General features: G+C 63.7%; 1 protein-coding gene across 1 annotated transcript; it reads right to left on the bottom strand.

Annotated features, from left to right (window-relative positions):
- Positions 1-207: 207 nt before the first annotated feature.
- On the bottom strand, positions 208-10,431 carry FSCN1 (fascin actin-bundling protein 1). The gene is made up of 5 exons (XM_036240452.1): positions 9,484-10,431; positions 3,155-3,311; positions 2,936-3,057; positions 2,542-2,709; positions 208-1,536 (listed from the first exon to the last, which is right to left on the bottom strand). The coding sequence occupies exons 1-5, from the start codon at positions 10,313-10,315 to the stop codon at positions 1,334-1,336; spliced, it is 1,482 nt and encodes a 493-aa protein (XP_036096345.1). The 5' UTR covers positions 10,316-10,431; the 3' UTR covers positions 208-1,333.
- Positions 10,432-11,045: the final 614 nt, after the last annotated feature.

Genomic DNA, 11,045 nt, shown 5'->3' with positions numbered 1-11,045 from the left:
GTGAGAAACCACGGAGTCAGCCACCTCCCAACCATGGAGCTCCAGTGCCCAGCTGCTGGGGACACCAGTGTGCCGAGCAGACCTGGGGCCGCCCCGGGTCGACACCTTGGCAGGGCCCTCCACAGCCCTGGGCCGCCCTTCCCCGCTGCCTCCGTCCCCAGACACACACAGACCGCCCCGTGCTGGATGTTATTTTATTTTGCTCTTTCCAGTCTGAAGCTACTATCATGGGCATTTAGAGTTATACAAATGACACTTACAAAAAAATAAAAGACCAAGACACCCAGAGTGAGATGCATGGTGGAGATGAACCACGGTCCAATGAGAGGGGCAGGGCAGGCGCGGACAGGGTTGGGCGCCGAGGGTCGGGGGCTGGGTGGCTCCTCACAGGCTCCCAGCTGAGGTGACACCCAGCTTCATCCCACCCGGAGACCCCGAGTCCAGTCAGACCAGGAGCACCGATCATGCTGGCTAGAGGCTCTGGCTGAGGCCGTGAAGGGCCCAGCAGCACCAGGTCGGGACACAGGTGGGCAGATGCAGGCCAGTGAGAGCCCCTGGGGGGTGGGGGCAGTTCTGGATTTGGGGAAGTACCCTACCTGCCCCACCACTAGCGAGCGGAGGGCGCCAAGGCCTGGAGATGCTGTCCCAAGACCCCTTGAGAGCCACTCATGACTCTAACTAGGCCTGCCTGAGCCACCTCCAACAATAACATTTCATTTAAAAAAAATACTGATTTGGTCATTTTCTGCTTCCAGTTAGGCCAGAGTGAAAGAAAGAGACAGGAGCAGGGTCCCCAAAGACCGGGGACACGCAATGGGCAGGCCTGCTCCGTGCAAAGGAGACAAGTGACGGGCATTCTAGTCTCAGCACCCTGCCCTGCAGGCTTTCCTCCCGACGCGGAGCCGGTGCACCGAGGGGCCATCGAAGGGCTCGGGCCACGTGCCCAGCTCCCGGGAAGCCGGCGGGGCCCTCCGCTCGGGGGCAGGAGATTCCAGTTACACCCCCACCACGCGCGAGGGCTCCTAGCCTCCACTGCTCCTCGGCCGCTTTGGGAAAATAAGGCTCAGAGTTGTCTGAGGTCAGAAGAAAGAGGTGCCAGCCTCGCCCACGCGGAGAAGGGGGGGGGGCAAAGGGTCCACAATCCCGCGAAGGACCAGGCCGCAGCCGCTGACCCGCCTGGGGGGAGGCCACCCGGGGCAGCGGGTGGGGACACCGTTTCTCTGGGTTCCAGTTTGAAAGGCAAGGGGCTGGCCACCCTGGGTGGTGCCCACCTGGAGAAGAATTAGCAGGAGGGGTCAGGACGGGGTGGGGATGGGGACATGGGTGGCGGGGCCTAGTACTCCCACAGGGTGGCAGGGTCGATGGTCTCAGCACAGGCCTTCAGGACCCCGGCGTGGTCCCCCTTCAGGTAGCGCCCGCCCACCTTGATGGCCACCTTGTTGTAGTCGCAGAACTCGAAGAAGAAGTCGACAGGGGTGTCGCTGCTGCTGGTGACCAAGGAGTCGGCACCCACCATCCAGTACTTGCCGGTAGAGTCTGGGGGTGGGGGGGTACCCAGTCAGGGCTGTTCTCCACCCTGCGACCACAGACTCCAGAATGGTAGGTGAGGGGGGGCCCACGCAGGGCCCCGACCCATCCATTCGGGATGGGGCCCACCCCCCTGCCCCCAGGGTTTTGGTCTTGTTCTCGGGTGTGTGTCCTCCCCTGCCCCCCCGTTCCTGAACCTGGCCCCCTATCGGCCCCAGCTCCGTCTGGTCTGGGGTGAGCTGAGAGGTCTCCCTCCTATACAGACAAGAGGGGAAGGAGGGGCCCTGCCGGTTTGGCTCAGCGGTTACGGCGTCGGCTCCTGGACCAAAGGGTTTCAGGTTCGATTCCCAGTCAAGGGATACATACCTGGGTTGCAGGTTTCGATCCCCGGCCTGGACTAGGTTGTGCGGGAGGCAACCAACTGATGTATCTCTTTCACATCAATGTTTCTCTCTCTCTCCCTCCCTCCCTCCCTCCCACTCTATCTAAAAAAATCAATGGAGCCCTGGCTGGTTTTGCTCAGTGGTTAGAGCGTCAGCCCGTGGACCAGAGAGACCCGGGTTCGGTTCCCACTAAGGGCATGTACCTCGGTTGCAGTTTGTCCCCCGCCCTGGTTGGGGTCTTGTGGGTGGCAACCAGTCGATGTATCTCTCTCACATTGATGTTTCTCTCTCTCTTCCCCCCTCTCTCCATCCCGCTCTATCTAAAGATAAATATAAAAATGTCCTCAGATGAGAATAAATAAATAAATGGAAAAATATCCTCGGGTGAGGATAAGATAAATAAGTAAAAATAAAAGGGGGAAGGAAAAAAAGGGGGGAAGGGACTGTTCCCAGTCCAGAGTCTCTGGTGGCCTCAGGACATTTGTCCCCCTGGTGCTTGGAATGGCCCAAGCCAAGTCACAGGGAGGCCAGGCCCAAAGCAAAGGCCACTCACAGCAGGGCAGGGGGACCCACCTGGCCTGGACACTGGCCCCCCAGAGCCCACCCAGTGATCGCCCTCAGGAGAACCTACCTTTGATGTTGTAGGCACCGTCGTTGAACTCGAGCTGGAAGACGTCGTAGTTGGAGCGGTTGGCGTCCAGGGTGCCCGTGACCTTGCGGCAGCCGATGAAGCCGTGCTCCCCACGGAACACGATGATGGGGCGGTTGATCAGCTTCATGAGGAAGAGCTCTGTGTCCCCTGTCCCAGAAAGGGGAGGGGCCGTGAGCCTCGTGGGGGTGTGGCTGGGACGTTCAGACAGAGCAGGAGCCTGGGGCCACACAGCATGCCAGCCCTGGGGTGAGACTGGGCGGGGACAGTCTGGGGGACACCCGGCACAGGTGGGCCTCAGGGGGTTGGTGAGTGACCACACGGCTAGACCCTGGGAGGGGGGCCTGGTGGGTGGCGCCCAGCGGCAACCAGGTACCTGCTGTCTCCACAGACGCAGCCAGCTGCCCGTTCTTCTTGGCAGTCACAAACTTGCCGTTGGACGCTCGCAGTGTGATCCGCCGATCGCACCACTCAATGTCGAAGTAGCAGCTGGCGTTCCTGGGCGCGGGGGACAGAGTCAGGGGAGCCGCCCAGGTCCCACAGGAAGGGCTGGCGGGGCAGGGGCAGGGGCAGGGACGGCAGGCAGCGCACGTACTTGGCGGAGGCGGTGGACTGTATGCCGCCGGTGGCCGTCAGCGTCCAGTACTTGCCCGTGTGGGTGCGGAAGGCGCACTTTTTGGTGTCACGGTCGATCTCCAGTTGGAAAGTCTCCTGGTCGGTCTCTTCGTCCTGATTGGCCGACAGGTCCATACCTGGGGGGAGAGCCCGCAGCTGGTACCACGGCAGCCAGCCTAGGAGCAGGCCACTGCATCCGTGTCCACATCACCTTCTGACACAACCCGTACCTTCCAACAAGCCAGCTGCAGAAAGGCACCCCAGAACCCCCGGCACCGTCGTCACATGGCCCGTAATTAGACAGTGAGCAGTAACTACTGGTTTTGTTTGTTTTTTTTTATGGGAAGGAGAGATAGAGAGAGAGCGAGACGCCTCGACTGGTTGCTTCCTGCAAGACCCCAACCAGGGCCGGGAATTGAACCTGCAACCCAGGTACCTGACCTTGACGGGAAACGGAACCTAAGACCCTTCAGTCCGTGGGCCGACGCCCTAACCACTGAGCCAGCTAGCCAAGGCCAGGATTAATTATTGTTAATCATGTTGCGGTTATGTAAGAAAATGACCTCATTTTTTCAGATACACACACAAACATTTTGAGAGGAAATACCCTCATGTCAGGGATTTGCTTTAAATACAACCAACAACCATGGCTACAGGGACAGATGGAGAACATGGCACAACACTGCTCTGGGGGGTCGGTGGACAGGGTCCTGGAACCCTTCCCGCTTCGGTACAGGGGGGGGGGTAAGAGCTACAGGTGAAACCTGAGAGCTCAGGTTCTCAGGTAAGTCAGGAAACCACCACACCTGGACAGCAGGAAGGGGGGGGGCTCCGCTTCCTCCGCAGACCCATAAGCCCCTCCACACCTTGATTTGCATATCATCTGCATCGTTTTGCATACCAGTGTTGACTCCTCCACGGAAAACCTAGAGCTGGTGTTTGTCCCAACAGAACCAATTCACACCCCCAAGCACCCTGGGTTCTAAGAACCACAGCCACAGGACACCTGCCCAGGGCTAGAGGCGTGGTGGTGAGTGCAAGTGTCGCTTTAGATGAGGCGCTGGGGGCTGGAGGGCAGCAGAGCCCGGGCCTGGGGCCCATCCTCCGTTCTCCAGCCACCACTCCAAGGGCCTGAAAGGTGCCGGCCACTTCGCAACCTAACGGTGTGTCTCCACATCAGCACCAGGGGGTGGGAACCCTCACCCCCACTTCACAAAGAGGGAAACTGAGGCAGGGAGGTGGTGTCCTTGTCCAAAGTCACCCAGAGAGGAGGTCGGGTCCTGGTGGCTCTCAAGAGGGAAGGTGGGCACACTCAGACTCCTGCCAGCCCCCCCCACAGCCATCCCTCCTCTCTACGGACTAGTGGACGTGGCCTCTGTGGGCCCCAATGTCAGGGATCTACTGCCAGCTGGGACCCAGGAGGTGAGCAGGGCCCACCATCACACCCCAGGAAAGCACTGAGCCAGGACGGAGGGCAACAGGGGCCACCACCAAGAATGGACCACCTGGCAATAACACACCTTGGGACTGGGCCCCTCCTTGCTCAGACCGCACCTGGCGCCCAGACCACCCGGCCAGCCCCACCCCCACGCTGCAGCATGGCCACACCCTGTCTGCAGAGGCCCACCCTGTGCCGCCAGTCCACGCAGGGCTGGCCGATGGGGAGGGAGGGAGGGAGGGAACGACGAGAGGAAAAGCCCCTCTGGGTACACCCAGCAGCAGCAAAGACGGAGGGGACTCCCCAGAAAAAGGAGTGAAGGGGGCCAGCGAGGCGCTCGCCTGCCGGCCTGAGCTCACGGCCTCACCAGTGGACCAGGGCTCAGTGGGACCGCTGGTCCCGGAGCGTGGCCAGGGCACACGTGGGCGTGAACCATGGAACTGTCACCAACATCCTCCCTCCCCCGAGGAACAAAGGGAGGCCCCACAGTGCGTTCTTCGCCCAGGGCCATAGCCACCGCCATCTGCTCCCTTACTCAGACCCCATCAGTGCGAAACGGGGTGGATGGGCAGCCGGCCTGGGAGGGACCCAAAGCAGCGCCAGGCAGGCACCCCTGGGCGGGGCCTTCCTCTCGCTCAGCCTCAGCCTCTCTGCCTGCAGGGCCCAGTCCCTCCCCTCTGCCGGGAGGTTGAGATTCAGGGGCCTGGTACCAGACCCCAGGCCTCCCAACCCCAACAGGAAGGGTGGGGGAAGGGGAGCTGTCCCCCCACCATCCAGCAAGGTCCCTCCTGGCTCCAAGGCCAGGCCCAGACAGGAAACGCCCCTCTTGGCCTTGGAGTCTCTAATTGGAGCCGAGTTACTATGGAAACAGGGTTTTCTTTGGGATTTTTCTTTTTTTGTTGTTTGTATTATTTATTTATTTATTTAACGTTTATTATTATTATTATTATTACTATGAATATTTTTCAGACAGAATGGAAGGGACTGGGGCCAGGGATTGAACCTGAACCCTTCTGTCTACAGGCCGAGGTTCTAACAGCTGAGCCAGACCGGCCAGGGCTGGGGTTTTTCTTTTCATCAAAAGCAGCTCAGAAAACCTGAGTCACAGGCCCACAGGAGCCCTGGGGAGGCAGGAGATGGGGGCTCACAGGGGCCCTGGGGAGGCAGGAGATGGGGGCTCACAGGGGCCCTGGGGAGGCAGGAGATGGGGGGCTCACAGGGGCCCTGGGGAGGCAGGAGATGGGGGGCCCACAGGGGCCCTGGGGAGGCAGGAGATGGGGGCTCACAGGGGCCCTGGGGAGGCAGGAGATGGGGGGCCCACAGGGGCCCTGGGGAGGCAGGAGATGGGGGGCTCACAGGGGCCCTGGGGAGGCAGGAGATGGGGGCTCACAGGGGCCCTGGGGAGGCAGGAGATGGGGGGCTCACAGGAACCCTGGGGAGGCAGGAGATGGGGGCCTCACAGGGGCCCTGGGGAGGCAGGAGATGGGGGGCTCACAGGAACCCTGGGGAGGCAGGAGATGGGGGCTCACAGGAACCCTGGGGAGGCAGGAGATGGGGGCTCACAGGAACCCTGGGGAGGCAGGAGATGGGGGCTCACAGGGGCCCTGGGGAGGCAGGAGATGGGGGCTCACAGGGGCCCCTGGGCACATCCCTCCATTCCTCCAGAGACCTAGACACCTGGAACCCCCAGCCCCACCATGGCTCTCTCTGACCCCATCCACCCCCTCCTTGGCTGACACCCCACCCCGGCCCCCGCCCTCCTCAGCCTTGGCAGTTCCCTACCTCCCCAGGTGCTCCCCACCCGTCCAGTCTAGGGGAGGGTCTGGAAGCACCTGTGGCCTCCTCACCTCTCGTCACTCTTGCCAGTGCCTGACCCTGAATCCCTCCTCTACCTTCCAGTGAGCCATTCCCCGAAAGGGGCCCCTTTTTTTTTTTTTTTTTTTTTTGGTTAATCCTCACCCCAGGATACTTTTCCATTGATTTTTAGATAGAGTGGGGGGCAGGGACTGCTGAGCCAAACCGGCCTGGGCGGAGGACAACTCTTACACATCCTGCAAAGCCCAGCTTGACCAGCCTCACTTGAGTGGCCGGGACGGGGCACTTCCTGAGCATGGGGTCTCCAGGGCGCAGCTGGCAAGATACGAGGAGGCTGTGGGACCAGCTGGAAATGGGGTGAGGTGCTGCCCGCAGTCTGGCTGGAGCCCAGGGCAGGTGAGGTTCCCAAGGAGCAGTGCCCACACCATCCTCCAACCCTTCCCAAGCCCACCTGTCACTCACATCAGCTCTGGGGCACCAGGACCCCACGCCCTGGGGCAAACCCAATAGCGGCTGTGATGGCCTCCTCAGAGAAATAAACCTGCCCGGCACTGTGCCCAGGGCAGCCTGGGGCCAGCCCTCTCCAGATGGGTAAACTGAGGCAGGAGACCAGGCTGCAATTGCAGCAGGGAGCACCCCACCCCCACCAAGGCAGCGGGGGAGGCCTTTGGATGATTCACATCCCTCAGCCACTAAGCCCAGGATCCTCCTCCTTCCTGGCTGGTGGTTCCCAGCGTGTGTCGGAAGCTGCCTCCTTGCCACGCAGGCCTGTCCAAAATGGCCTCTGCAGGCACACCCCAACACACCGGTGCCAGCCTTGGGTCCTTCAGTCATCCTCTGTCCCGCCGAGAAGACCCAAGTTCAGCTAACATGAGAACCAGATGAAGACCCCAAGATCTGAAGCCGGCAGAGCCCCAATATCAATCCCCAAAGTCCCCTCCCCCCAGTTCCATGTCCCCCTAAACTCATAGATGAGCCAACATACCTCTCTTGGCCCAATTTCCGGTTGCTTCCGCCCCGTCAGCCTGAATCACTTCAGGACACCCTTAGCAAGCTTTCCTAGGAGGAGCGGGGCATCTGTCCAGGCTCGCCAGTGGCTGCCAGAAACACCCTCAAGCTCACTCTGGCTTTCTGCTCCTTCCCGCCCCGGGGCCTTTGCACACGCTGTGCGACAGCACCACTCCCCACTTGCTACCTTCTACTCATCCTTCAGCTGGAGCATCCGCTTCAGAAAGGGCCCACCATCTCATCTGGAAACCTGATGTCCTTCCTGGACGCCAGGCCTTTGATGGACACCTCTGGGATGTTGTCATGTCCCAGGGAGAACATCAGCCCAACCAGGGAAGGGTCCAGGACATGCCCACTTGCTCACCACTCAGGCCTCAGCGTGTCTCACTTGGCAGGGGCTCAATGTCTGCTGAACAGGTGGGCAGCCCTGCCCCACCCAGCACAGTGTCAGAACAGAAAGGAGAAGCCCACCTACCCAGGCTGGAGGCAGCAGGGGGTCCAGATAAGAGCCCATTCTAGAGTAAGAAAGCCCCAGTTCTGCATGCTGCTTCCTAGCTGTGTGACCTTGGGCACAAGGGTTCACCTCTCTGGGCCCAAACCCACCCATCTGTAGGATGGAAGCCCTCCTGCCCATGTCCACCGGCAAACTCGGGCACAAAACTGACGTGACCTCCACTGCCACAGGAGCCCGGTCAGGAGAACGGCCCTAGAGGGCGGCCTCCTTCGGCAGGAGAGGCCACTGACTGGCTCCTGTACAGCTGCCGCCAGAGGCGGGGGTCCACTTCCTGTCCAGGAGAACAAGACCCCCAACAGTGGGGCCTCTGGCCACCAGGAGTCAACTTCCTTCTTCACCAAAGGGGCAGGGGCGCCAGAAGGAAGAGAAGGCGCCTGGGGAGAATCTAGGAGGAAAAGGGGGGGGCTCACTCCTGGCTCGGAAATGGCCCGGTCAGCGGGAGGCACCCGGAGAGGACACAACGGACTGCAGCCCACTGTTCCGGGCCGGAACCTCGCGGGTGGGTTCACTGGAGAATAAGGGGCTTCCAGAGGGAGCTGGGCTGTCGCTGAGGCTGCCCTCGGACGCCTGCAGAGCAGCGCGCGCCGGTCCGGGTACACGCGGCGGGCGCAGGGCGGGGCGCCTGGCAGGCCGCCGTCCGAGCCACGCCGTCCCGGGTCCCAGACGCAAGGAGGGAGGCCACCTCCAGGGGAAACTCCAGAACCGGGCACTGGGTCCGGGGTCGGCGTGGGGGAAGTGCTCAGCTGGGGGGACCCGCAGAAAGCCGACTCCCCTCCCCCGCCTCGCTGCATCTGGTTTTCCCATCTGCAGAGACCGTGCAGGACAAAGGGGGAGAGGGAGGACCCTGTCGAGGAACCCGCCTCCCTGTTCACAAAGGCCGCGGCCTCTATCGAGGGCAGACGCGGGAGGAGGGGCGGGGGGGAAGGGCATACACTCGGGGCCCCCACCCCAGCAGAGGCCGACCCCTCCCGACAGCAAGAGGTGGAGAAAGGCCGGGAGGGCGGGGAGGCGGCGCGCACCCTGCGAACATCAAAGACCTCCCTCCCGCCTATCCAGTGGGGGTTGGGGTCGCGCCCAGGGCGTGTGACGACCCTCGCCTCCGCCCTGGAGCTAAAGGCCCGCTGACGGGGGGAGGGGCTCGAGGGAACTGGGAAGGGGTGTCCCCTCTCCAAGGCTGGGCCGGCCGATCCAAGGGATCACCGCGCGTGGGGACAACTCCGATTGGGCGAGGGGGTCGGAGAATGGCACATAGGGCGGCGCACGCCGGGCCCTGAGCTACAAACCCACCAGAGTGGGTGGGGGTTGCGCAGCGGCGCTCAGAGCTGGGCAGAGCCCCACCCCTCGCCCCCTCCCTCGGGCCCGAGCGCGCGTCCCGCGGCGTACGAGGTGGCCCGCGCGCCTAGCGGGGGCGCACCGGGCATCGCTCGGAATTGCAGCGGCGCCGCGGGCGAGAAAGGGCGGGAGGCTGGAGGGCCGGGGGTGGGGGGCGCTTTGTGCCAGGACCCGGGGAGGCGGGGGAGGCGTCCCCACTCACCCTGGCGCGTGGACACGTTCCTCTCGTTGGCGGCCTGCAGCACGACCTGGGCGCAGCTCTGCTCCAGGGCGAAGAGCTCGTCCTTGCCCACCTTGGTGGCCTTGCCCGCCTTGAGCGTGCCGCTGGGCCCCGACGGCGCCAGGTAGCGGCCTTCACAGTCGCGGAAGGCCACCTTCCCGGAGCGGAACTCGAGCGTGTAGCCGGTGGCGGGCTCCGGGCGCGCCACCAGGCGCCCGTCGTGGCGCAGGAAGCGGTGGTCGGCGGTCTGCACGCTGTAGCGCTGGTCCTGGAAGGCCAGCGTGATGAGCGAGTCGACGCCCCAGGGCACGTCGCGGTCCACGGCGATCTCGTCCGCCGGCCGCGCGCTCAGGTGCGCGTAGCGCTTGCGGGTCAGGCTGTAGATGTTGACCTGCGGGTGCATGGCGATGTGCACGCTCCACTTCTCGGCCGGCGACACGGTCTGCGCGAAGCACGACAGGCGGTCCTCCGTGCCGCCGAAGTAGCGCCGGTGCGCCTCGGACTGCAGCGACCAGCGGCCGTCGTCGTGCGCCACGACCAGAAAGCGGCAGTCGGCGCCGGGCGCCTCGCGCTCGCAGGTCACGTTGCCGTCCTTGTCCGCCGCCAGGTAGCGGCCCAGGTGGCTGCGCAGGCACACGGCCGCGCTGCCCGCCTCGTCGGGCGGCTGCTCTAGCGTCCAGATCTGCTTCTTCTTCAGGCTGCTGGCCGACGCATTCACCTTGAAGCCGAACGCCTCGGCCGTCAGGTACTTGTTGCCGCAGTTGATGAGGCCGAACTGGATCTGCACCGCCTCGGCCGTGCCGTTGGCGGTCATGGTGGTGGCGGGCGGCAGGCCCCGGCCAGGCCCGGGGGTGAGTGGCGGGTCTCCGCGGCGGCCCTCGGCTCCTTTGTTCGGCGACCCGGCCCGCGCGCACTCTCCGCAGCGCTCCACAAAGCCGGCTGGGGCGCCCCAGCCCCTTTATAGGCGGGGTGACGTCAGCGCCGCCAGGCCCCGCCCCGCCTCCCCGCGGGGCTCGGCGTGGGAGGGGGCTCGGTGCCGGAGCGAGCCAGCTCAGCAGCTCTGGGGCCCCCAGGGGCGCGGGGGGTGCCTCGGCTGGCACTGTCCCCTCCTTTTGCACGGCGGGCTTCTGGAGCCCCCCACCTCGGCCGGCCGCCACCCCTACCCCCAGTGCCAGGGCCCCACCGCCGCAGCGCCGCGTACGGAGGACTCGCGGGGAGCTCGGGACCCCTCGGAGGCCCCCTACCCCAAGCCTAGCAGGGAGGAAGCACGAGCCAGGTTGGAGGCTGTGACAGAAGCGCTGTAACTGGGTGGAGGCGGTCCCAGGCTGCTTGGAGGAGGCGGCCTTAGAGCAGAGCCTGGAAGGAGCCGAGAGAAGCCCCTTCAAGGGCCTGTGGGTCGATGGGGTGTGGGGCGGGCAGGCCAGCAGCTGAGGAGGGGTCTGCAGACCCCAACTCACCCGACCCAGGCCTTGCAGTCAGGCCTTCCAGAGGGGGCTTTGATTCCTTGAAGCTTCGCTCCCAGGACACTGCCTTGAAGGCCAACG

Source organism: Molossus molossus, unplaced genomic scaffold (genome assembly GCF_014108415.1).
Source record: "Molossus molossus isolate mMolMol1 unplaced genomic scaffold, mMolMol1.p scaffold_m16_p_4, whole genome shotgun sequence".
NCBI lineage: Eukaryota > Metazoa > Chordata > Mammalia > Chiroptera > Molossidae > Molossus > Molossus molossus.
Note: the sequence above shows the minus strand (reverse complement) of the source record. Positions and strands in the feature narration are given on the sequence as shown.

What these genes read in the sequence shown, in the direction of transcription:
- FSCN1 (XM_036240452.1), bottom strand. Translation starts at nt 10,315, where the DNA reads ATGACCGCCAACGGCACGGCCGAGGCGGTGCAGATCCAGTTCGGCCTC. An exon ending in TGCGTCTGTGGAGACAGCAG is followed by an intron (nt 2,710 to 2,935) that starts GTACCTGGTTGC and finishes TTTCTGGGACAG; the next exon opens with GGGACACAGAGCTCTTCCTC. An exon ending in CGGTGCCTACAACATCAAAG is followed by an intron (nt 1,537 to 2,541) that starts GTAGGTTCTCCT and finishes CCCCACCCCCAG; the next exon opens with ACTCTACCGGCAAGTACTGG.